This window comes from Rana temporaria, chromosome 5 (genome assembly GCF_905171775.1).
Source record: "Rana temporaria chromosome 5, aRanTem1.1, whole genome shotgun sequence".
Classification (NCBI taxonomy): domain Eukaryota; kingdom Metazoa; phylum Chordata; class Amphibia; order Anura; family Ranidae; genus Rana; species Rana temporaria.
In genome coordinates this window covers 310973243-311001231 of record NC_053493.1, presented here as the reverse complement: position 1 = coordinate 311001231, position 27989 = coordinate 310973243, and the positions used below count along the sequence as shown (strand labels likewise).

The 27989-nt window shown below is 41.7% G+C and overlaps 1 protein-coding gene across 1 annotated transcript in view; it reads right to left on the bottom strand.

Moving 5' to 3' along the window:
* The window catches only part of LOC120940956 (meprin A subunit beta-like), a 61827-nt gene that overhangs the window by 20663 nt on the left and 13175 nt on the right, over window positions 1-27989 (bottom strand). The window contains exons 3-11 of the mRNA XM_040354120.1: window positions 26134-26181; window positions 26000-26040; window positions 22673-22751; window positions 18198-18315; window positions 14889-15067; window positions 13253-13471; window positions 7206-7367; window positions 4462-4677; window positions 580-1035 (exon numbers count right to left, since the gene is read on the bottom strand). Of these exons, the coding sequence (XP_040210054.1) occupies window positions 580-1035; window positions 4462-4677; window positions 7206-7367; window positions 13253-13471; window positions 14889-15067; window positions 18198-18315; window positions 22673-22751; window positions 26000-26040; window positions 26134-26181 (1518 nt within the window). The remainder of the gene's footprint in view (window positions 1-579; window positions 1036-4461; window positions 4678-7205; window positions 7368-13252; window positions 13472-14888; window positions 15068-18197; window positions 18316-22672; window positions 22752-25999; window positions 26041-26133; window positions 26182-27989) is intronic.

Genomic DNA, 27989 nt, shown 5'->3' with positions numbered 1-27989 from the left:
ACGACCGGCGTAACTTTACCCCTCATAAAGCAGGGGTCAGTCATGTTAAGGTATGAATGTCGGAACAGCGTCGCATTTTACGTCGGTTGCGTAAGTCGTACGTGAATGGGGATGGGCGTAGGTTACATTCACGTCGACTAAGCATTGAGCCGGCGTAATTTAGGGAGAAAATTCGACGTGATACTGAGCATGCACGCGCATGCGCCGTTCGTTAGGCGCGTCATTTACATGGGGTCACGATTCATTTCCATACAACACGCCCCCTACCAGCCTACTTTGAATTACGCGGGCTTACGCCAGCCCATTTACGCCGCCGTAACTTAGGGCACAAGTTCTTTCTGAATACGGTACTCGCCTCTCTAAGTTACGGCGGCATAGCGTATATGAGATGCGCTACGCCCGCCTAAAGATACGCGATTCTTTCTGAATCCGGGCCTATATCTTTATATTTACTTGTCTAAAGCATAGTGGTTTTGATATCTTTACAAACTCATCACAACAAATGCAGTTTTAAAAATAAGGAAACATATGAATTAATAATAAAAACATACATTGCAAACACAGATTTATTTGACTTACCTGTTAGTTGGTAGGGATCTGTGGTAATGCTCCTTAGATTGTTCATACGCTTCCGAATATCTGGATTTTGATCCATCAGTGTCATGGATGCCTGTCTTAGGGAACATGGCCACTGCAATTTGTTGTCATTCTCTCCAGAAATAAGATGAAAATATATTGCCAGGTCATGGAACTTATCAGGAGAGGCAGTAGCTCTAAGCTGCACCTGGAAAGCATACCCATCTTTGGAATAAAAGGGAGGACTGTAAAGTCTAAGAGTTACATTATTGAGCTGGTTTTCAAAGTTTTGGATGTGCCAAATAAAATGTGGGCATTTAGCCTCGGATAAATTAATATCATCAATCGAAAAACCTCCATTGGAGTTTCCATTTCCTTTTACTCCTTCAAAGACAACGCGGAACTTTGTGCTTGCGACTAGAGACACATGGTACAGCTGCCAATAGTTTGCGGGCTGAGCTGGAAAAACATATGAATAGAAAGAATTTCTATTTTATTATCTTCAATATTTTGTTTATAAAGCACAGAAAATCATAAATAGCGTTAGACATGGTTGAAGCAAAGTTGAGTGAATGACTGTATTTATTGGTGTATAACATGCATTTTTCCACCCTAAAAATTGGGTGCAAATAGTGTGCGCGTGTTATATGCCGATACTGCAATTTGGGCTGCCTCGGAGGGAACGGGGAGGGGGGTGGGATGAGCGCTGTCAGATTAAATACAGCGAGAATCTCATGTTTACTCAGCGGCCTCTGTAATAGGAAGTCCCGTCTCCTGGGCCAGCATTGAACCAGAGTTCTGTCTATCATAGAAGCCGGTCCAGGAGGCGGGACCGTTTTAAAGAGGCTGCTGAGTAAACAGGAGATTCTCACTGTATGTAATATGACGGCACTCGTCCCGCCCCACCTACCTGTCCCCTCCGAGGCAGCAGTAATCTGAGGTGAGGATGCAGATGGGCATTGGTCAGGCTGCATTCATGGCAATGGTAAGGCAGCATATGGGCATTGATCAAGCTGCATTGATGGGCAATTGTGAGGCTGCAGACGGCATTGATCAGCCTGCAGATGGGCATTGGTGAACCTGCAGATGGGCAATAGTGAGGCTGCATTGATGGGCACTGACCCTTATTTTGCTTCAAAGTTCTCTATTTAATTTTTTTTCTTGAAACTTCCCTCCTAAAATGAAGGTGCGTGTTATATGCCGATAAATACGATAATTATACTTTTTGCTCTAAAAAAAATAAGTAATGTTTATTATAAAATTTGCCATAAAGAAGGTCCAGGCTCGACTCTGCGTTACATAGTTACATAGTGGGTGAGGTTAAAAAAAGACACAAGTCCATCAAGTACAACCTATGTGTGTGATTATATGTCAGTATTACATTGTATATCCCTGTATGTTGTCATTTAGGTGCTTATCTAATAGTTTTTTGAAACTATCGATGCCCCCACTGAGATCACCACCTGTGGAAAGGAATTGCACATCCTTGCCGCTCTTACAGTAAAGAACCCTCTACGTAGTTTAAGGTTAAACCTCTTTTCTTCTCATTTTAATGAGTGGCCACGTGTCTTGTTAAACTCCCTTCCGCCTAAAAAGTTTTATCCCTATTGTGGGGTCACCAGTATGGTATTTGTAAATTGTAATCATATCCCCTCTCAAGCGTCTCTTCTCCAGAGATAATAAGTTCAGTGCTCGCAAACTTTCTTTGTAACTAATTTCCGTTCTTAGTATGTTAAATAGGGATACATTTTTAGAACTACCAATTCATTGGCCTAGAACAGGGATATTCATCCCATGGTCTGCGTATCACATGTGGCCTGCGGAGACTTCTAAAGTGGCCTGCAACCTCATGCTCTAGGATGCCCAGACCACGATCAACGGGTTGCCGACCCGCTATGCTACAGCATCAGAGTGCATGGAATTACCGCCAGCAGCGGAGGAAGCAAGCAGCTGCAGAGGGAGCAGGAGCCGCATAAGCCGATGTTTCCTCTGTAGCACGGGCTACCAAGTACACTTCAGCTGGGACCTTTCTAGCAGCCAGGAGAGCGATGCTTAGAGAAGCTGGAAAAGGACAGTGCATAAAACATCACATCCACTGTACATTTGCAGTAGGCATATAGGTACTTTTATAAAAGAGTTTTCAGGCTGCTTTCACACTGATCCACAGGTGCAGCGCAGTGCACCTGCGGACTTCCTGTGAGTTAGCTGCACTGAGGCATAGACTTCTATAACATCCTCTGTGTTTGGTCCACTTTCTGGAAGTGCACCAAAACTCCTGTGGCAAAGCAAAGCTATCCAACAGGTAAGCTGCAGGAGCACTGTGCTGTACCCACGGTGCGGGTAAACTGCAGTGCCTCAGTGTGAAAGCAGCCTTATAGGGTGCTCAGGGCAGTAAGGGCTTGCTTAGATTTGTGGTTTGAGGGGCAGTAAAACCATATAATTGATATGTGTTTTTACCACACCCCTCCCAACCACTGGTGTAGCGTCAGGGGTCCCAATGCTGACCCCGCGCCATGCTCCAGGAGGCCCTTGTGGCCTCCCTGCCCCATTCTGATTTACACTTGGACTGGAGGGCTGACGGGGTGGCATATACAGGAACCAATTCTCCCCATTTTCCTTTTTCAACCATTGAATTCTGGCTTCTCCGCTTCTCTCTCCCACTAGCATTCAGTGACTGCAGGAGGAAACTGATCATTGTCCTATTCAAAATAAAAAATGTATATAAAGATAAAGATATGTAATTTTCTTGTTGGCAGTGCCCCATTACCAAATCACTTAAGTGGCTTTCGATCTTCAAAAGTTGAGCAGCCCTGGCCTTGAATATTAGTTATCCTGGATGTGACTGGTTTGAAATGGAAAAATCATCATTCTGTTTGCTTGACCATCTACAGACTTATCTCGCTGAAAAGTCCTAATTTCCATTTGTTTATTTACAGTTAGAAAGAGCGCATACAGTATGGCAACTACAATGTATATTCATTATTCACTGAACCGATCGATTTTCTATAAGATTGAACAACCTTACTATGGTTATGGTGTCTATGCAAACAGCCCCAAGTGATTTTTTTTTCTTTGTGGTGGTGGGGGGGGGGGGGGGCGTATGACTTAATCTACTGCATGGGGAAATCTGATATAATTACTATAATCCCTGAGTCTGGTGCAATGGCCTACTAAACATGCAGTAGATATTCCTGCTTTTACAATATGACTTTGTCATGGTACTTATCTGCAAATAAATGAAAGAGATGTAAAGCTATATTTAAAAAAAAATAGCAAACAGGTTTATACTTATCTGCTCTGTGGAATGGAATTGCACAGAGCGAGCCCAAACCTCCTCTACTGGGGTCCCCTGCTCCTCTTCTTTTGTTTGTGCACCCCTAGCAAGCCACTTCCTATGGGGGCACTAGTGCGGACTTACTTCCAAGTCATGCTGCCTGCGTCTATACACACAGACAGCGCAGCTTGGCACTGCCCCCCCCCCCCTGTTTCATTGTCATTGGCTTTGATTGACATCAGTAGGAGGCAATGGCTTCCACTGCCTCAGCAAAGCCTGTGAGGCCAGGAAGTGAGGGGAGAGAGCCACTGCAGATGGGCACAGCGCTGGATTGAGTGTGGGCTCAGGTAAGTATAAGGGGGGCAAGAGGGCATACTACTAAGGAATGCATTAAGGTAAAAAAAAATTGGCTTTATAACTATTTTAAATATTGAATGGCTCTTGATAATCAGAGTCAGTACCACTGGGGTTTATTGTTAGAACATACACTATATAATATTTCAAACATGCAAAGATTAAAAACAAAATATTTTAACATATTGTTACATTAGTACCTATTTATGCCCCCTTGACATAATAAAATGTGTTTTAGGAAAGAAGTAATGACTCACCATCGACTGTGGTGACAAATGTCAGTGTGCCGTTTGGAAAGGCATCTGTGTATTCTCTGATCCAGATGTTCAGGCGGTCAGATACATCACCATTGTGGAAGTAGAAGAATTCCAAGCACTGAAATCCTCTCTTTGGGTAAAAAAGTCGACTTTCCAATAGTCCTGTATCTCCTGTATTTAGTGTGCTGGTGCTGAGGTGCATGAAATACCCACTGTCTGTTTGAGGAATCAAATATATATATATTTTTTTAGAAAACTTTAATATATCATTTTAGACGTGATGTCTTAAAGTGTTTGTATAGACAAACTTTTATTTGGATAGGAAAGAGTAATGCCCTGTACACATGAGTGGAAATTCCATCGGAAAAACCTTGGATGTTTTTTCTGATGGAATTCCGCTTAAGCTTGGCTTGCATACACACTTTTACACAAAAGTTCTCTGAACTTTCGACTGTCAAGAACGCAGTGATATACAACACTACGAAGAACGGAGAAAATAAAGTTCAATGCTTCCGAGCATGCGTCGAATTGTTTCCGAGCATGCGTCGGAATTTTGCGTGTCAGAATTGCTACAGACAATCGGAATTTACGATCTGAATTTTTTCTATCAGAAAAATTGAGAAAAGACCAATGGAGCATACACACAGTCGGAATTTCCGACCAAAAGCTCACATCGGACTTTTGCTGGCGGAAATTCCGTCCCTGTGTTCGTGACATAAGAACCCATGTTTAATCCTGCCTGAATTCCTGGTAGGTGAAGTTTATATGTCTTTATTTGCCTAAGGCCCCATACACACGACCAAACATGTCTGCTGAAACTGGTCCGCTTTCCAGTTTCAGCATACATGTTCGGTCGTGTGTAGGCCCGAGCGTGCAGGATTCCAGCAAACATTTGCCCGCCGGGCCTTTTCCCAGCGGGCAAATATTCCTGGACTTGTTTTAAAACAGTCCGTTGTAATCCTGCCCGCTCGGACATGTTCGGTCGTCTGTACAGACCTACCGTACATGTCCGAGCGCCCGCCATCCCTCGAATGCGTCGAATAACTTTGACGCATGCGTGGAAGCATTTAACTGGCAGGCCCGCCCACGTCGCCGCGTCATCGACGCGGCGACACCGCGGACACGCCCAGCGTATTGTTTACGCGCGGATTTCTGTACGATTGTTAGTACAGCCATCGTACAGAAAGCCCCGGCCAGACATGTATGGTGAAAACGGTCCGGCGGACCGCTTTCATCGTACTTGTTTGGTCGTCTGTACACGGCCTTAGCGACCACCACTGTCACTTAGAAAGACAGGAAACACAGAATTTTACAGCTGTCAGAAGACCAAAGGAGGGTGGATTGTCCAAGAGGGAAACCTGTTCTGGTAACAAAAGTTCTGCCTAGCAACACTAGGGTCATTGGTTCGAGCCCCAACCACAGCTCAACCGGCCTGGAGTTTACATGTTCTCCCTGTGCCGGTTACTTCGGTTACCTTCCACACTCCAAAGACATGCTGGTAGGTTAATTGGCACCAGTCTAAATTGGCCCTAGTATGTGTATGTATGAATGCGAGTTAGGGACCTTAGATTGTAAGCTGTTTGATGGCAGGGACTGATGTGAATGTATAATAAATATGTAAAGTGCTGCATAAAATGATGGCTATATATAAGTACCTATAATAAATAAAATACAAGTCTAAGAGGGACATAGATAGTAAACTGACAAGGGGTTTTAATCCCTCCCTACTGTATCTAAAGTTGAAGAAACATTTTGGCTATATACTTTAATCCTACCTCCCAACTTTTTGAGAACTAGAGACACCTATTAGCAAAAGTATACAGGCATAGGACATATACCCGGCCATGCCCCCTTAATGGAAAATTATACAACATGATTAGTTACACCCACAAGTGCTTTTTTTTACCACTTTATACAGGTATTTGTAATTTACTTCGCAGCAATTTTGTATTTGGATGAAAGGTTTAGCACTGGGAAACACTTTTTGAAAGTTAATAGTGCATTTTATATAAAACTATATATATCAGACTAATATGAGGGGGAAACGAGGGGGAAATGAGGGACTTTGTTCCAAATCAGGGATAGTCTCTCGTAATCAGACACAGTTAGGAGCTATGCTTTAATTGTCTTCCACCGCTATTCTTGTTGATTTTACTATTATCCAATCAATGCATAATTTCAACTATCTTTCTTGTAAGCACTTGAAAGATTATCTTAAAGTGGAAGTAAACCCTCCTATCGTTTTCAGCCAAGGAAGCGGCCATCTTGACCTCTGTTTAATCTGTAACTGCCATAATGCTGTACATGTGATCTGTTATGAAACCAGCCATTGGATGGTTTGACGGTTTGGTTGAGAGCACAAGCAAATGTGACAGCTAGCATTTCCGGCATGCCGGGAATGTTAACTGTTTTTTGTAACTATCAAATTGAAGGGTTTACTTCCACTTTAAATGTGTATATATCTATATAAGCATTGATGAGCATTTTTGTCATAACCAAGTGTAACCATGTCTACATAGTTGTCCTCTCAATTTACAGCATACCATCATGAGTTAAGTTACACAGCATTCAGGTGTAGTGTAGGGCTTGCAAATAGTCACACTTTGCCCTTTTGGTATTTACTGTGTCATATGAGATTTGTCCAATTAGCATGTTATGCTTGACAGGAATTTTAGATGGATAACGTGTCAACCATAAAATGAAACACGGCAATAAATGAAGTTATGTGATAAGATGCTGCTTACCTTTGCATTTCCCTAGGTTAGTGTGATCAGTACTGGGTCCAGACCGTGCAGTAGAGTTTTGAAGGACATGCTCCCAATCTGCATTATCTCCTGTACCTTGTATCATTCCACAGATGTTGTTGTACTCAAAATCACAAGTGTCCAGGAAAGTGAGAAAATTAGCTAAAGAGTGAAAACACAGTTTTAGACAATGACTATGATACAGAGAGCTCCAAAAAACTGGTAGAAGATACTCTGAAAGCCATGTGACTTTTTTATGTCATTGTATATCTTACCTACCAATATTTAATCACAATGTACTGTATGATAATGTGTTGTATTGTAAAGATGATTTAAATCTGAAGGACCCTTCAGGATAAGGATGGTCATGCATTATAAAAAAAAATGTTGTACAATTTTCCTTTAGTTTTACTAGAACTATATAATATAAGGCAACCCCCAAACAATTTGTATGCAATCAGTCAGGCCCTTTCGCTACATATTGGAGGGTAAATCTAAAGGAAATTGAATAAGAAAATTATAATTTGTTGCCAGCTTAAGTATGCAAATGCATATCCTGTATTCTGGTTATCAGATGATTAGCCCAAAAATGTTTCATGTGTTTTAGATTAGAGTGAAAGATTTCATAGTTGCCAACACTTTAAAATAATGTTGAATCATCATGCATGTCTAGGCAAAATAAAAAAATACTAAGTGCCAAGTTCTTGCATCTTTAACTTCAGACAAACAACTAAATACATGGTTAAAATTACATATATGGGAGTTTATCTGCCAAATGATGTGTAATTCACTGTAGCCAGTGCTGTGATTCAAGCTCCTATGTCAAAAAGCAAATCAGGTCCTCCAATTACTGTGTCCTCTCTGCACCCTGCACTGCATGTTGTGCAATACAATCCTCGTCAAAGACCTACTCAAGCCTGTGATTGCACAATAAAGTAGTAGGAACACACTTATGAGATCTTCACTCTGCTCCATCCACCTTTTTGTTTTAGATAGACAATACTTTACAAAGAAATAGAGCCTGATTGGCAAATAGAATTGGCCTTTCCTGCCCGGCCTATAGTATTGCTGTGCAGGTGATTACAGGAGATTACTTTCAAAGGTACTTTTGACAACTGTGTGTAAAAATAAAAGTATAATTGATAGGAATTCATAATCCTTTTTTATCATAATAATTATCATATATTTTTAACATAATTGTTTTATTAATTCTGCTTTAACGTTACTACTATTGAAAAATAAGTTGTGTTTAAATGATCCTTGTTAGGCCAGCCACGTATGATTCAAATCTCAGTCAGCTTTGCAGGGACCAGCCGAGATTCAAATCATCTATGAGCAGGCTGATTGTACCTGAAACGACCCATTGATTGACTTGGGTACAACCAGCATGTCATTTCTTTACATGCGATTATTGCCAGTGGCTATATGGTACAGTTTATCAATATGAAAAACAAGGAGATTTCCAGGTACAAATTTCCAATACCTGAATAAGTTAGTTTCAGATAAGCTACAGGTTAAGAGAGCTTTACAATGTGTGCTAATCATTTCTAGGTATTAGTCAGTAGCAGGAAGCAGGTGTATGTAATAGAGCTAAAGTGCAATGTATGTGTCCTTATTTAACAACGGTAACCTACAACCTGGTTGGTTGCTTTATGTTACTGTGATTATCACCGCCCACTGTACTTTGCACTCAGCTGTTCTACATTATTAGGCCCCTTTCACACTGATGGACTGATCAGGTCTGCCTGTCAGTTTTTCAGGCTGATCCGACCGGACCATCCATAGCCCTCTATGGAGCAGTGGTTGTCAGCGGACATGTGGTGACACCCACCGGCATCCAATCCATTCTGGCCCACTAAAAACAGATGGATGGGGACAGGCAGTCCATTTCCATCCAACCGCTCCATAGAGAACAGCGGGCTGTGTCCATGTCTGCTCTGCATAGCGGAGCGGACAGGGACCGGTCATACGCCTGCTCAGCACGGATCAGGAGGCAGATCCCCCTCTGAGCAGGCAGATCCGCTTGGCGGAGTCCATGCCATCTGAAAAGGGCCTTAGGCCCCGTACACACGAGAGGATCCATCCGCTGAAAAATCTCAGCGGATCGGTTTCAGCGGATAGATCCCCTGGTGTGTACGTTCCAGCGGATATTTATCCGCGGATATTTCCGAATTCCAGCAGATAAAAATTTGTAGACATGCTTACAAATCTATCCGCTGGAATCGGCTCCAGCAGATCGATCCGGTGGTCTGTACAGACTCACCGGATCGATCCGTCCGAACCCATCCCTCGCATGCGTCGTAATGATTCGACGCATGCGTGGATATCCTTATATGACAGCGTCGCGCACGTCGCCGCGTCATCATAGCGGCGACGGCGCGACACGTCACCGTGATGGGAATTCGGCGCGGATTTCAATCCGATGGTGTGTACACTCCATCGGATTAAAATCCTCCGAGGATTTATCCGCGTATACGGTGCGGCAGACCGTATCCGCGGATCAATCCTATCGTGTGTACCAGGCCTGAGAGAGAAACTTCCTAGACATGTGCATTCGTTTTCGTCCGAATTTTGGGTATTTTCGTTATAACAAAACGAAAACGAACGCGCAGAATCCGAAAGATCCAACATAAAAAAATGCTTTATTTTCGTTTTCGTTGCTACAACAGTTCGGTATAGATAGGATATTAGACATGACAGCAATCTGTGTCTATCGAATCTGCGGTCAAATGTGTCCAACCTTAACTCTATTAGTCCAAGATTACTCTACATAGAGAGGAAAGATTCGACATAGAGAGGAAAGATTCGACATTATAGAGACAGTGTTGGGGTAGACCATTCAACATGAACAACGAAGATTCGACAAAGCAGCGAAAAACATACAAATGTTGAATCTGTCATTGAAGGCTAATGGTGTCTGTCGAAAGTTCTGAGAAGATTTGACAAGCAGCTCAACTGTACGACGCCGCAATCGTACATTTCTGGTCAAATGCTCGGCCCGTAGGCTATAGAGGAATTCGAATGTTGGTTGACTAGTAATAATAATTTATAAATATAATTATTACTAGTGTCATACAACATTAGAATCCTTCTATAGCTTGTAGGTGGAACATTCGACCGGAAATGTAGAATTGCGACGTCGTACAGTTTAGCTGCTCCGTCGAATCTTCTTGGAACATTCGACAGACACCATAAGCCTTCAATGACAGATTCGACCTCAATTAATTCGGATTTTTGGATGAATGCATTTTTTAACGAAACAAATTAAATAAAAACTAATTTCGGGATTAAAGAAATTTATTTTTCGGACGAAAATTTAATTCCGAAAACGAAATATTTCAGTGTGCACATGTATAGAACTTCCTGCAAACCTCTAATTAGCACATATGTTTATGGATTTGTATTGTTCTTCAGCCAGTCATGTGATTTATACAGATCTATACAGCACAGCCAGACAATTTCCTGTTACAGTATTTCAGCTTCCAGTGTTACTTCTCTGCCTCCAACTGCTTCCTGCCAAATAAGCCATACCAGTCTGATGTATCTGAACATAAAATAGTAAGCTCACTCTCTTACTAAGCCTTAAAGTGGATGTAAACCCTCCATACACCCAGTGAAGTGAACAGCCTCAGATGATACACAGAGATGAACCAAATCTCCCTACATAAGTTTTACATGTATATCTACTGTATTCACATTTATATACTGTTTAGAATGTTCAGATTGTGTTAGGAAAACTTCTCTTCATGTTTAACACAGAGTGTGATGTCTGGGCATACAGCCAAGATAGCTTAAATTTCTGATTGGAGGAAAGGCACACACCCCGTCTTGTAACAGGGCCAGCTCTCTGCTAATCTATTTTAGCAACCTTCCCGGACTGAAATTTCAGGCTGCTTTTATCTGATGTGTCAGAGAATTTGTCAGGAGTTATCTGGCTTATAACAGAGGAACGGTTCAGAAGAGAGCTACGGGACTTAGCTCTTTGAACTGAGATAACAAAATACTGCAGATGTATGTGCCCAGCTCAAATTTCATGAATCGGGTTTACATCCACTTTTTAATTACATATGTATGTAGCAACAACATTGCCTCTGGACCAACAGCTAAATACAGAGTTGAAATGCATATATGGCAGATGTTATACCTGCCATATGTTTTATACATTTTTTAAGCCAGACCTGAGATATACACAGCTCTGTGAGGCAATATAGTAAAGTTAACGATCTCACTTTTCTGTTATACAAATCAACAGCAAACCTTGGTCACCTCCCTTTAACATGTTACTTGGGAATGAAGAAAAAGCAGCACATTGATGAGGTCATTACTCTCCTGTCAGATTGTTTCTTCTGTATGTGTCACAGTCCGACTAGTTTAGAGTACTGACCTTCCCACCTCCTACTCCCAGTCTAAGTGCTCCTGTAAAGGGAACTAAAGGATGAGCTCACCTTTGTAACATGTTTCAATTTTCATCTGTATTTTGGGTGGAACTTGTAACATGTTACAGCGAATAAGGGATCTTCTCTCCACACACACTGTCACAATTTAAAATCAACATTCTGTTAATGAATAAACTACAAGTACCATCATCCACTGCGGCCGACAGCTTGTACTTCTCAATGAACTGTGAATAGCAGGAAAAATCTATGGATTACAAGAGTGCGCACCAACTATTTCCTCTTCAGAGTTGGTGAGCGCTCTTGTAATCCATTGATTTTTCCTGCCATTCAATAACTGCATGTCCATATGAGGTATGGGCAGACAGCTGTACTGAGTGTCTGCAGGATCCTAACATTGCACCCCTGATCTGCTGATCACGGGTGAAATGCTTTACAGGCTGCAGAGTAAAAAATACTATATGCTAACTTTTTTTTAAATGCAAAAAGATGTGCATTTAATATTTATTTTTTATAAAAGGTGAACTTAGACTTTAAAGCAGGCTGATATCAAGAGAAATTTAGGTTAATTGCCTTAATGAATGAAGTTCTGTCATCAAGTAAACATAATTAAATGTGTATTTTATATAAAAATGTAAGTACCGGTAATTGTATTTGACTTGTTATCAGCCTGTCTCAGTCTACTGTACAACATAGATTAGAGAGGCAAAAGGAAGAAGAAGCACAAGGAGCAAATCAGGTGTACTGAAGCTGTAACGGCAGGAGAAGTTAGCAGATAGATGAGCTCATCATCTGCTGCTTCTACTTTCACTGTCCAGTCACTGGTAGGGATAGGGAGGGGACCTGAAAGCAAAAGTAAATCTGCAACAAAGAAAAATCAGGTCCCTTCCCTCAGAACTGTGCTGTGTGGCAAAGTTGTGTAAATCTCAAGACTGGCTAAACAATAATTCAAATCCTTTGGCAGGTAATTTTTTTTATTTAACTGCTTGAGTGCCAGCCACCATTTAAAAACTGGGACAGTGGCTCTTCATGCGTCTTGCTGGCACTTGCACTGGAACCACCAGCTGTTGGTGACCCTTGTCCAGTACTAAGCCCAGCAGCTGAAACAATTAGCCCCTGGGCTTCCAATGCTTCTACAGACTGCTCCATTGGATGTTTAATGCTGTGTTGTGACATCATGGCAGAATAGAGATGTTACAGCTCTGTCCAGAACCATTTTTTGAAGCAGTAGATCACTGTTTTAGTGACCTATTGCTTACTTGTTGCAGTCAACAATAGATTACTATTAGAAGTGATCTGCTGCATGGGGGGCTGTATATAATAATAATAATAATAATAATAATAATAATAATAATAATAATAATAATAATAAAAAGATAAAGAATTAAAAAAATGATATCTATATATACTACAAATATACAGTAAATTGTATGAAACGTTGAGTGAGTCATTACTGAAAAAAATACTCTGGGAGTCAAGGAGGTCTAGGGAGATAAAGGCCTCTCTAGGGGTGAATTCATTCCTTTTTTTTATCAATTTTACTTATCGGTTCAGGTACACAAGTATTCAACTTAACAATCACCAATGAGGTTGGTTATAGCAGTTCTGCAGGATTTGAAAATGATAAAATAAAAATATATTTTAGATACTTACAACAGTTATACAAACGATTAAGCTTTTCAAGATCGTAGTCACTGAAATCCATTCTTTGTCCAATGACATCACTGAAGGATTCTATCCGCGTTACAATGGTGGGTTCACTGGCAATTTGAAAGGCTGTCTTACCATAATGCATAACTGATGTGTAGTCATATGGAACATTTAGAGAGCTGGACCGAGTATCATTATATTTATTGAAATTGCCTTCTCGTCCTGTGAAAGAAAAGACATTGTAATGTGTCAAAAACCAATTCATAATTATCTGTCACTGAAGGATTTTGCAGTCTTTTTTTTCCCGTTTTGTATCAGTGAAAACATTTGTTTACTTTTTGCTGTCCCTTTTCCACTGGGGAGATTTCCCTTCATAAATACAGAGAATTCCCATCAGGTAGTCTTCATCAGGAAAATTGTCCCCATTTTTTACTCCCATGGTATTTAGTATCTTCCACCTAGTGACCAGGGACACTTCCTGATGACTATGTAAGACAAAGCATACATTGCCCTTCCAGTCAATGTCACTTCCAGGCTTTCCAGTTTTGTGTTTACACAGCAGTGGAACGCACGCAGCACACTAACCCTTGAGCGCGAGTCGGGTGGTGACGGTTCTCTCCATCATCATTCATGCAAGCAACCCTTATTTTTTTAATAAAACAGTATTCTTTTATTTTCAATGAGTTACCATGGTGGAGAGGAGGATAGGAAGAAAAATCTCCTGACCTATTTATAAGAACAACAAAGCAAGTTCCAAGACACTTAAGCGCAATTTGACCTTCTTTTTAGCTAAAGAAGTCATGGCCCTCTGGTGAGTAGGACATCCTACTGAGCACATTGGGTGTGTGTTTGTCTGGATACATTACAAATTGGTGATGGTTTCCCATATTATGTCTCATTGAAGACACACCATTGAAGATTTATTAAACTGTTCAAAGGACATTTATTCTATTCACTTTGGTTCACAAGTTGCACTATGGTTTAGCACTTTAATGTTTTAATTTGATTTAAGAGGTTGCACATATTGTGTATGTTATTGATTAATTCCTATTACAGTTGGTAACACAACAGGTATAGGTTTCACTAATGCCCCCTCCCCCATTCCTCTTTTTCTGAAGACATAATGCATGTTAACATGTATGCATTAATGCAACATATCAGATGAGACGGGTGTTAATGAGCCCTCAATCAAATTTGTTTGGCAGCAGGTGTGAGCGTTAAGTAACTGTCTGGGCACCTGGCTATTACCTATATATATTAAGGTGCAGAGTGAAGGGAGGAATTACCCAGGTAATACAGAGGCACAGGGAAAGTTCGGGAATCCTTCACCTCGGGTCTCATGATCAGTTTCTAGTAAAGCAAAGACTGACTACATTTTGTAGGGCCCCCTGATCTAAACAAGAAGCACTAATCAACCACAATTTGGGCAATGGGGATGTAAGACCTTTAGTGAAAAACATAGTTTCCTTCAAACCTCAAGTCCAGTATTTTCTCTTTCCCTGGCTGATCAGAATTAACATACTGTTGAATTCCTGCAAAACCTGCAGTGAGGCGCTACAACCAGTCTTTAGACAAAGACGAGAGCAGGGTGTCAGAACAGCTCTTGTGTTAGAGATGTCCTGTAAATAACAGCTCTTACCACTCAGGATTCTGTCCCACACAATTGTGACGTAGTCATCTCGGTCAGCCCGTGATTGTTCATGCCAAAACCCCAGAGAATGGAGAAACTCATGCTGAATTGTCGCTATTCTGTCACAGTTGGCACCAAGCGAAAGTTGCTGCTTTCCCCTACGTAAATTCCCAATATAGGACCAACATCTATATAACAAGAAAGGGAATGGTTATCTTTTTTACTCAATATTGTAGTAATACATTCTGAAAAAATACAAAGGTATGATTATGATATATATAAACATTGTCCCATTGTCTTGTGCTGCCCCTTCATTCTTAGTATACTGACTAGCCTCAGTATAGGCCTAAAGATTAAATGAACTTGGGAAGCTGTGCCAAAAAAAAGGCATACAGAGGAGCAAATCTCACTCGAAATCTTCTGAGAGTGGCATTCAGAGGCACAGTGGCTTTGGTTTCACATGGCAGATATAAGGCTATTACGGTGTATGTACAGAAGTGCCTAGGCACACTAAGGGCTCGTTTACACTTGCTTCAAAACAAGGCTTCGGACAAGCTTTTTTAAGGCTCTTGGAACGCTAGTCAAAGCTCCCGTCACTAAATAAAATGATTAGTTTACAGACCTGGTTACACCTTGCTTTGCTTTGCTTCAAAAATTATACCCCATGTCGTATTAGTGGCACTAAAAAAAGTCTTTAAAGCCATTTCTGTCCCCATTTCTTTTTTTCCCTTGCACTATGTCCCTATGTTCCCATGGTGTACATGTCAGCGGGCTATCTTATGCAAAGCAGCAAGATTTACCTTCCATCCCTCCACTCCATGCTGATCCCTCTGCTGTGCTTGCTGACTCCTGCCCCTAGTCTCACTGGACTCCTACCCCTCATCTCTTGCCTCCAGTTCAGCGGCGATTGTGCTGGACTGGAGGCACCATCACCGCCCACTCAAGCCCCTCCATGACATTGACAAAAAGGGGCGGGGAATGAGTGACCTTAAAATGATGTCCTCCCCTGAAAAAAGTTCTGCAGACGCCCATGTGCGCAGCTGCACCCAATGTTGCACTCTCCAGTTTTAGTAAATCAATGTTTGCTTATAGAAAGAGGTTTGTGCATTTAAGCCTACTTTCTGAGAGAAAGCAGATCATTTAGTTGGATCAATAGTTACATGCAGACCTACATCAATTGTGCAAAAGGGATTTCAATCCTATTTACAGATCTACACCATTTGGAATGCTGTCCTTAATTTGTGGAGCCATGTCCAATGTTTTTGAAAATTTACTTTATTTCTGATTGGTCTGAGCTATACTCATTGGGCCGGATTCAGAAAGAAGATACAACGGCGTATCTCCTGATACGCCGTCGTATCTCTGAATCCGGCCGTCGTATCTATGCGCCTGATTCAAAGAATCAGGTTACGCATAGATATGCCTAAGATCCGACAGGTGTAAGTGACTTACACCGTCGGATCTTAGGCTGCAATCCCAGGCCAGCCGCTAGGTGGCGCTTCCATATCTTTTATGCGTCGAATATGCAAATGAGCATTTACGCCGATTCAGAAACGAACGACCGACCGGCGCTTTTCTTTTACGTCGTTTGCGTTCGGCTTTTTCCGGCGGAAAGTTACCCCTGCTATAGGAGGGGTAAGTGCGGCGTATCCTATGTTAAGTATGGCCGTCGTTCCCGCGCCGAGTTTTGAATTTTTTACGTTGTTTGCGTAAGTCGTTCGCGAATACGGCCGGACATAATTTACGTTAACGTCGAAACCAATGACGTCCTTGCGACGTCATTTGGAGCAATGCACGCTGGGAAAATTTGCGGACGGTGCATGCGCTGTTCGATCGGCGCGGGGACGCGCCTGATTTAAATAGTACACTCCCCCTAGCCGCGGAATTTACGTTACGCCACCGCAACTTTAGAGGCAGGCGTAACGTAAACGTAAATCAGCGGCGTAACGTAAATCAGATAGATTACCTATCTGAATCTAGCCCATTATCTTTTACTTTTCTTAAATAATAACAAATAATAATTACATTGATTCAAAGAAAATGCTTGATATAAGAAAACTGCATTAATTTGATCTATATAACAACAAAATAATTAGTTTTTTAAGGCCCTGTACATGGTAGGGACAGATGCACAGTTTCCACAAATTTGGATGTATTATAACACATCTGGATCACACACAGAGAGGGAAACTTCTTCTGTGACACAGCTTGGATCTGAAATGCCAGTCGCTGTCAAACAAAGTCCTGCCTCCTGGACCGGCTCCTATGATAGACAGCACACTGGTCCAATGCCGGGAAATTGAAGTAGTGTGACGTCTATCATACTGTAGGAGCCAGTCCAGGAGAAGGGACTTTGTTTGACAGCAACCAGCGTTTCAGATCCAAGGTGTGTCACAGCAGGAGATCCCTCTGTGTGATCCGGCTCGCTCTCCTCCCTGTCATCCCTGTGCTGCATTAATAGGCACTGATGAGGCTGCATTGATAGGCACTGATAGGCTGCAAAGATGGGCACTGATGAGGCTGCATTGATGGACGCTGATGAGGTTTCACTAATAGGCTGCATTGATGGGCACTGATGAGGCACTGATGAGGCTGCACTGATGGGCTGCATTGATGGGCACTGATGAGGCTGCACTGATGGAGGGCACTGATGGGCTGCATTGATGGGCACTGATGATGCTGCACTGATGGGCATTGATAGGCACTGACAGGCTGCATTGATGAGCACTGATGAGGCTGCTGTGATGGGCACTGTTAAGGCTGCATTGATGGGCACTGATAAGGCTGCATTGATGGGCACCGATGAGGATACATTTATGAGCACTAATAAGGCTGCACTGATGGACACTGATAAGGTGGCACTGATGGGGCAGCACTATTAAGCTGCACTGATATGCTACACTGATAGGCCCTGATAGACTACATTGATGAGGCTGCACTAATGGACACTGATAAAGTTGTTGTTAATATTATTTTTTAAACTTAATTCTGCATAAAACATTTAACAGTGTAATTTCACGAGGGAGTGTTTAGGGGTGAAATTAGGGGCGGAGCAAGGTAGGGGTTGGGTGGGGCAACTGGTGGCGAGTAACTCTTCAGGCCTGGCTAGTAGCTTAGGACTTTATGTTATAACTTTATAGCAAATTGTACATTTCTTGTTGGCTTCAGTGTACAAGGTATAGAAAAATGGCACAGATCATGACACATGAAAAGAGAAAGAATATGTTTTAAGTTATAACGTAACCCCCCAAGGAATGCAAATTATAAACAAGACACTTATTTCTAATGAAGTAAGGGGTACAATTAAAGTTTTCATACCCACTTTCCTTGAATACTGAGATGTAATTGGGTTCTCCCTCCCAAGGTTTGAAGTCTATGCAAGATTTGAGTCGGTAACGTTCGAAAGCTTCTAAGACAAGTGCTTTCGTATTGATGTCTGCATTAAAAGAAAATAACAAAATATTTTTTCTTTGCTGTTAGATAATATAATAAAAAATGATGTAACCATGTTTAAAATGACTAGTCTAAAAGATTATGCATGACTTAACAACTTACTGATGGAGTAATACAGTAATATTATTACTGAGCGATATAAAATGGATGGAACTTGTTTCTTCTTATGTCATAGTGACTTTATATAATATCTTATTATTTTTAAATAATAATAATACATTTTATTTATAACGCCCTTTACATCAAAAGATCTCAAAGTGCTACAAATCGAAACAAAAGAAAAATAAACAATTTATACAATGAAACAAACATCTAAAAGGAACAAAAGGCTTTACTAAAACAAGTTATTTACATATCTTGTGCACTAGCTTGCAGACAAGCACAGCTTCTGTAAAGTGCACTATTCACATCCCCCTCCCCTCTCCTCCTCTCCTCTCCCGTCCAGCTCTCTCAGGATTGGCTGTCTTTCCTGTGTTTTGATTAAATGTTTTCAAAATATGGGGTGATCCACAGTTCAGCCATCAGAATATACATAGACAAGAAGCTGTGCATGTCTGCAAGCTAGTGCACGAGATATGTAAATAACCTGTCACTCAAGCAAGGACTTTGGTCTTTATCTGGAGGTCTGTTTTATTTCACTGAACAATAAAAAGAGGATTGCTCAGCGCTGGATTAACTCTGTGTGGCAAGACTGGGCACAGATGATAGGAAATCGTATTCTCTACATTGTGACATAACAAAAAATATATACATTTTTGGGTTTACATCCACTTTAAGACTTTTTAGTAAAGCCTTTTGTTCCTTTTAGATGTTTGTTTCATTGTAAAAATTGTTTATTTTTTACGTTCGGCGCAGGAACGTGCTTAATTTAAATGCTACAGGTTCGGCGTGGGAACGCGCTTAATTTAAATGCTACATGCCCCCTACCTGCCTAATTTGAATTAGGCGGGCTTGCGCCGGGTGATTTACGCTACGCCGCTGCAACTTTACAGGCAAGTTCTTTGTGAATAAAGCACTTGCCTGAAAAACTTGCGGCGGCGTAACGTAAATGAGATACGTTACGCCCGCCCTAAGTTACGCCATTCTACGAGAATCTGGGCCTTAGAACTTGCCTGTAAAGTTGCGGCGGCGTAGCGTAAATCACCCGGCGCAAGCCTGCCTAATTCAAATTAGGCAGGGTAGGGGGCGTGTAGCATTTAAATTAAGCGCGTTCCCACGCCGAACGTACTGCGCATGCGCCGTCCGTAAAATATCACAGGGTGCATTGCTCCAAATTACGTCGCAAGGACGTCATTGGTTTCGACGTGAACGTAAATGGCGTCCAGCCCCATTCACGGACGACTTACGCAAACAACGTAAATTTATAAATTTTGACGCGGGAACGACGGCCATACTTAACATTGGTTGCCGCTCATATAGCAGGGGCAACTTTACGCTGGAAAAACCTAACGTAAACGTCGTAACTTTACTGCGTCGGCCGCGCGTACGTTCGGGAATTCGCGTATCTAGCTAATTTGCATACTCGACTGGGAAAACGACGGAAGCGCCACCTAGCGGGCAAAAAAAAAATTGCAGTTAAGATCCAACGGCGTAAGAGCCTTACGCCTGTCGGATCTAATGGATATCTATGCGTAACTGATTCCAAGAATCAGTCGCATAGATATGAAGGCCCAGATTAGGACTTACGACGGCGTACATGGCATTGCGCTGTCGTAAGCCCTTTGAGAATCTGGGCCTAAATACAGATATCAGAATATAATATTGTTACAATGATTACCCTTGAAGTAAAACCTGTTGCTGCAAGAATATCAAAGTTGCCAGTGGCAGCTCCCATATGTTTATCTTGACACTTGAGCACCAACTAAGAAATGCGTCTGTATGAGATTTTAAGAAAATATGTCACTGTTCCTATTTAGTACAAAGTTTTAGGTTTTCTTTATAGTGCGTCCCAAAAGATACTTAGCTTGGGGAGGGAAGAAGGTCTTGAACCCTGTGTAAACTCTTAGGCCTCGTACACACGACAGAGTTTCTCGGCAGAATTCACCGAGAAACTCGGTCAAAACCCGGATTCTGCAGAGAAACTCTGTCGTCTGTACAGTTTTGGCTCGATGGAGCCGCCGAGGAACTCGACGAGAAAATAGAGAACATGTTCTCTATTTTCTCGTTGTCCGCGTTGTTCTATGGGAGAAGGCGGCCCGCCGAGCTCCTCGGCGGCTTCATCCCAAAACTCGACGAGGAACTCGACGTGCCAAGCACGTCGAGTTCCTCTGTCGTGTGTACGGGGCCTTACACAGACCAACACAGAACTTACACAGTCATTCAATTTAGTGATCCAACAGGAAAATAGGGAAGTGGGAAATGTAGAGAAAATAAGTATTCGTAAGTGGGAGGATACCCTATGAAGAGAACCTGTCACTATGCCCTAAATACTCTTAGTACTCTATGATTACTGGTCCTTTTGCCTCTTTTTGAATACACATTATAATGCTTCCTAATATTCATATGATTGGGAAGCATTTTATTATAGATGTAAATGATAGGGAGTGTGCTCATCACAGATCCCTAAAGGTTTTTTCAAGTCCCATGCTTTCGTTTTTCAGTTTTTCTATAACCATTTTTGTAGACCAGCAGAAAAATATGTGAAAAATGTTGCCATTTCTTTCTCTGCAAATTAAAATAATTTCATTAAAATTTGTATATGTATACTATTGGATTAAGGAAATAATACGGTTTTGTAAGCAGATTTAAAAAAATAAAATAAAATCACATTTATCTCTAGCCAAACAGAGAATATAGATAATTTTTTTAAGCAAAGCCAACATATCACAGATGAAATATGACCAAAAGTATGACCAATATGACCAAAAGTATGACCAATATGACCAAAAGTATGGCCAATATGACCAAAAGTATGACCAATATGTCAAAAGTATTAGAAGAACAAGGTTTATTGGCTGCTGAAGTTATAAACAGTTTTCCTTGAGTCACCCAATTGGTGCGTGAGGGTGCCCATCACTAGTACCAATGATGTAAGGGGCACAAAGTATTAGTTTCTGAAGCAGAAAGGGGAAGTACTAACTTATTATTAAGGGCTCTTTCACACTAGCGGACCGTTCGTCCGCTCATTACAAGTCCGTTTACGGACTTGTAATGATTCCCTATGGGATCGCGGCCGTTAGCGGATGGAGCATCCGCTAGCGTCCGCGTCCGTCGGGATCCGGTTTTCTGAACGGAAGAAACCCTATTTTTCTTCCATTCGGCGGAACGGATCGGATGCAGACGGACAGACGGTCCGTCTGCATCCGATCCCCCATAGGGGACAGCGGAGCAGAGACAGGGCGGTCCCTGTCCTATCCGCCGACAGCTCAGCGGGGATCCCCGCTGAGCTTTGGCGGACACACGGAGCGGACCCTGAAACGGTCCGCTCCGTGTGAAAGAGCCCTTACAGGGAAAGACTATAAATATAAAGTATATAAATATACAGAATGGGCTAGATTCAGAAAGGAGTTACGTCGGCGTACGTCGCCGCTAGGTGGCGCTTCCGTTGATTTCCGCATAGAATATGCAAATGAGCTAGATACGCCGATTCAGAAACGTACGTCCGCCCGGCGCATTGATTTACGTTGTTTACGTAAGGCTTTTTTCGGCGTAAAGTTACCCCTGCTATATCAGGCGTAGCCAATGTTAAGTATGGACGTCGGGACAGCGTAGAATTTTCCGTTGTTTACGCAAGTCGTACGCGAATAGGGCTGTGCGTAAGTTACGTTCACATCGAAAGCATTGACTATTTGCGGCGTAATTTGGAGCATGCATACTGGGATACTTTCATGGACGGCGCATGCGCCGTTCATCAGAAGCGTCAAATATGTGGGGTCACGGGTAATTACCATACAACACGCCCCCTACCAGCCTATTTTGAATTAGGCGGGCTTACGCCGGCCCATATACGCTACGCCGCCGTAACTTCGGGCGCAAATTCTTTCTGAATACGGGACTTGCCTGTCAAAGTTACGGCGGTGTAGCGTATATGAGATACGCTACGCCCGCCTAAAGATAGGCATTTCTCTGTGAATCTAGCCCAATGTATCTACAGATGATAGGTTTGTTTTAAGAAAAAAATAGACAAACTAAATGGTTATGCTGAGATTAAAGGGGGCCAAATGTTATTATATGATATATTAATAAAAGCTTTAAATATTTATTTGAATTTCTGTTTTAAGCAACTCTTTGAATCTGCTAAGGAGATGCCAATTTACACAAATATACATAAACATATAACAGAATATACCACAACAGTATACGATCAATCACATGTCTACATCTGTTGTTTAAAAACATACCTAAGCTGTCCTCTAAGTAGTATGGAACTGGTATTGGCCACCGATAATTGTCACCAATGATCGAGTTTCTTTCATTTGTCTAGATGAAGATGCAAAGATGTATTTATTTCTTTATTTTAAATTCATATACGTCATGAACATTATTATTTATTATACAGAACCACACGCGAGTCACCACAAAGGACGGTAGTGATGTATATTTACTCCAGGACAAGAAACCAGACAACATATTTTAGTTGATCTAAATTCAGAAATGTAGAATCTGGGTCAGTGGGTTTATTTGGGTAGTGGGAGCTGAAGAAGGACTAGAACTGGTACTGTCTCCATTTATTTTGTAAAGGCTCCACAAATGGTTATCACTATATCAATTTTGTAAAGTATTAAAAATAATAATACAAATATTAATTGAAAGGGCACACATCATAAAATGGTAATGGTGACTCGACCACTTGCCGTAAAATCACATATATATGTGATTGTGTTCAAGTGGTTATACTTGGGCCATGGCTGCAGCTGTAAGCCATGACTTCGGTATTAAAATTTTCAGCTGGCGATTCCCTATCTCTTTAAAAGTGATCCAATTGGCTGTCCCCCCTCCCACAATCTGCAAGTGCCCCTCCAGGCTCTCCTGTGCGATCGGGAAGCCCAGCACAGAAGCCGGTGGTTGAAGTGTGAAGTATCGCCGCAAACGTTATAGTGAGAGCAATAATTCTATGCATTCTTTGTAACTCTAAACTGGTAACCTGTAAAAAAATGTAAAGCATCACCCATGGAGATGTTTAAGTATTGTAGTTTGTCAGCATTCCATAATGTGCGCAGTTTTTAAAGCGTGCCATGTTAGGTATTTATTTACTTGGCGTAACATCATCTTTTATATGTTACCAAAAAATTGTATAATGTGTTTTTTTGCTTTAAACTTAATTAAAGAGTATTTTTTCCCCAAAAATTACTTTTGAAAAACCACTGCGCAAATACTGTATCACGTTTTATTCTCTAGGGCCTCTGCTAAAAATATGTATAAAATGTTTGGGGGTTCTAAGTAATTTTCTAGCAAAAAATACAGATTTTTACTTGCAAACAAAAAGTGCCGAAAAAGGCCCAATTGCGTTCAGGTTGTAAGTTGTCACGTAGTACAGCGGTCCCCAACCGTTTTGGCACCAGGGACTGGTTTAGCGAAGGACAATCCTTCCACGGACTGAGAGGGGTTTCGGGGTCAGGATCAGGGTGATTCTAGTATTTATTTCTAAACAAACAAGCAGCCAGTGAAGTCAGGGCACTATTCTCCTATGAGAATGGGGTACTCCAAATATTTTGCTTATGACAGTTTGGGCATGTTGTGGTAGCTCCCCAAATACTGGAATTCTGCCTATACAGCAGGGGTGCCCAACCTTTTGAAGGACGAGGGCCACTTAAGTGACTTAGTAACCAGTTGTGGGCCACGATGAGCGGAGAGGGCAGATGACAGGTCAGTGTCCAGTCTGCATATGCAAAACAGACACAGCCCAATCTACTCTATGGGCCCTCTGATCCAATCACATGGAAGGGGAGAGATCCACTTCTGTTTTTTTTTTAACAGATCAGATTGGAGGTAGGCGGGTGTAAACAGACAAAAGTTTGTTTACATCTTCCGCTCCATAGAGGTGAATGGAGGGTCCGATTGGGTTGGACCGATCGCGTAAAAGGGGCCTAAGACTGCTTTTACACTGATGGTCTGCATTCTACCCACACTGTGGGTACAGCACAGTGTACCTGAGGTTTTCCTGGCAGCTAGCTGCACTTTGCCATAGAAGTCTATTATATCCTGCAGGTAAGGTGCACTTTCTGAAAAGATGCTTGCTTCCTCTACCGCGGCTTCATTCACAACACTGATGCTCTGGGATGGCAGGTCGGCATCCTGCAATTTGGGCTTGCCAATCAGCCATCCCAGAGCAGGAGGTCACGCGCCACATCAGAGGGCTCCGCGGGCCACTTGTGGCCCCCGGGTCACTGGTTGGGCACCCCTGCTATACAGCAATGGTGACAACAAGACCCTGGGTCACCAGTGTGGACTAACATGGGAGCTGAACTGTGCACACACAATACCTGAGTAGGGACCATGGCAGTGTCCCATTCTTGCTGATACCCTGCCTCAGAGAAAATATGACCACTATAGATTTGAGAAGTAGATTCCTCATTCCTCTCTGTAATCTCAAACCGCTTCTGTCCCCTGTCCTGCAGCAGGTGTATCACAATCACCAATAGTGGATTCCGCTGGTCGGGACACCAGGGGGTGGGAGTGGAGAGTGGAGATTGATGCCAGACACTGGGGCGGCTCATACCAAAGGAGGCGGGGCTGTACAGCGCTCATGCATGTACACAATATTGCAACAGCAGGTTTCCCCGAGATTATTCACTTCTCCCACGATCATCTACCCCACCTTCTTTTGTGTCAGCGAGCGGCTGTGAATAAACATCAAGCCGCTCCACTCACTTCCTTTAGTGCAGCGCTGTGGCTCAGTTTCTAACAGGCCAATGACCGGTACTGGTCCACGGACCAGGGTTTGGGGACCCCTGATATAGTACACACGGTAGTGAACAATACATCCTAGTAATGATAGTCCACTTGTTACTTTAGTTTCCTTCCTCACACTACTTCTAGAGGTATTATGTGTAAACACTGTTAATTCATAGAAGAGCTTTTTATGACAGGTTCTATATATCATAATTGGATAATTACATTGGGTTATAAAAACAGAATTTCTAGAAGATTGGCATTCCTTAGTCTAAAACCTACAGTACATGGTTTTAGTAGATGAAGATTATATCTGGGTATGTTAGAAAGTTATTTATTCAAAGGCAACCCTGTTAACCCTAAAAGCCAAATAAAAGTGCAAAACATATGAAGAAATGTATATATTCCAAATTGCATTGTAACTGTAATGTCTGCCTTCATTTTGTAAAGTGCTGCGCAGACTGCTGGTGCTATATAAATCCTGTATAATAATTATTAATGATATAAACAAACAAAATATTACTTGTACATATTGTACATAAAAGTGCACTGACCATGCGCATAAATTAGAGGTCAGTCTAGTGAAACCTGGGCTTAATCTGCTTATAGTGGCACTGCAGGCAAAATCTGTAATGTGGTTTCCATAAAAAAATTGAATTTCAAGAAAGGGGATCTTCGATTCAAGTCAGAATCAATGGTAAAATATGCATTTGAATATATTTGCAAATTGGTAAAAAAATATACTCAAAAATCCATATGCGCATTTTGTATCGCTTTCAACAAATGTTATACAAAGAATAATGCAACTAAATTACAGGTTATCAATGTGTGCTTACAGCAAGTTGGATGTCTCCTTCGAACAGATTCAGTCCCTGTGCTTAATAAGAAAATAAACACATTAGTACACTGCTGATCAAGTCATTTTACAGCCCAAAATTCCCACACAAACACATATGCAGTTATAACAAACCTTGATTGATGTCAAAAATGTCCTTGTCTTTTCCAGCATCCACATCAACTGTAAGATACAATACATTCATGTCAGAGAAGCAGTAAACTACATTCAAAATATATTTCTAAAAAAATATATCTATCTCTATTTATGCACACCTCAAAGAAATGATTGCCCTGTCCTACTTATTTAAAATGGATGTAAATCCTCACATATACCTAGTGAAGTGAAGAGTCTCAGATGATACACAGGGATAAAAAAAAAAATCTCCCTACATAAGTTTTACATGTATATCTGCTGTCTTCAGTTTACTATATTCTTTGACATTCTTACATAGTGTTAGAATTTTCACTTCCTCATTCAGCACCGAGAGTGTAGTATTGGCTTACATTGGGAGACAGCTGAATGGAGGAAAGGCACCCCCCCCCTCCACATAGGTAGAAGAATGAAGATACTGTCACAGCTGTGTTGTGACAAGACAAGCTCTCTGCTAATCTATTTATAGCAACCTCCCACGACTCAAATTTTCAGCTGCTTTTTTATCTCCTGTCTCTGAGAACTTGTCAGAGGTTATCATGCTGATAACACAGGAACAAAACGGCAGAAACGCACAGGACTTAATGCTTTGGTGAGAGATAAGTATGGGTCAAATTTCATAAATCGGGTTTACATCAGCTTTAAAGTGGTTCTTTTCTTTCAATCTTCATTCAAACAATGGCCACAGATTAAGGTGATATACTTGAGAAAAACACAAGCGTGGCACTTTTAGACCAATACATCATGCAAAATTAATTTCAACACTCTCCATTTAATATTTGGATGGGATTAAAATCATAGCTTTTGACTAGGCTAGTCCATAACCATAACCATCAATTTCTTCCCTTTGAGACATTCATTGGTGGATTTATTAGTTTGCTTCAAAGCATTGTCATGTTGAAAGATTCATTTCTGGTTCAACTTTCATTTTTGGACAGGTGGCCTCACATTCTCATTAAGTAGATTATGTTATGATAGAGAATTCATGGTCAACTTAATGACTGTAAGTTTGCTAGGCCTTTAAGCAGCAAGACAACTCCAACCAATACATTTTCACCACCATGTGTAAGGTAAACCAGATTTCTAGCATCAAAAAGCCAGTGCGGATTCATGCTCATGCTTGGAGCGAAGGACCAATGTTACTTATGCATTACCAGTTCATTGCGTACATATACGTGCGCGAGTACATGCACATACCAATTAGCACTTGCCGCCCAGTGGCCTATTTATACTAGTCTATCACTTTGAGCAGTTGCTGAATGGTCTTTAGCTTGTTCCTGTGTTCTCAAGACCTGATCTGCTATAACTGCTTACTTGAGTATGACCCAGCTTGCCTTTGGACTTCGCTTCTGCTCTAGCTCTGTTACCTAACTACTCTAACCTTGGCTTGTTTACTGGACCTGATCTGCATACTGACTCTGTACCATGCTGCCTGGCTGTTAATGACCTTGGCCTGCCTCCTGGACTTGCTTTGCCTGCTGTTTCGATGCCTCGCTACCCGGTTGTCGATGAGTGCTGCTTGTTTCCTGGTTCTGCTTTCATCCCTCTCTCTGGTGCCAAGCTGCTCCTGCATCCTGTTCTGAGGACTGTGACTACCAGCTCTACCCAACTACAGAGTGGACATCACCAGCTAGCTGCTATGGCACTTGTGACATTCTACACCTTCAGAAGTGTTGGGTGGGAGGTGCAAGAGAGGCCTCCACAACATTCCAGCCATCACCAGGTACGTGATAGTATGCTTCACAGTTGATATGAGATTGTTTTTCTGAACTACTGTCTTTAGTTTGTGACAAACATTTTACTGTAACTGTGGCCAAACAACTCTATCGTTTTCTTTT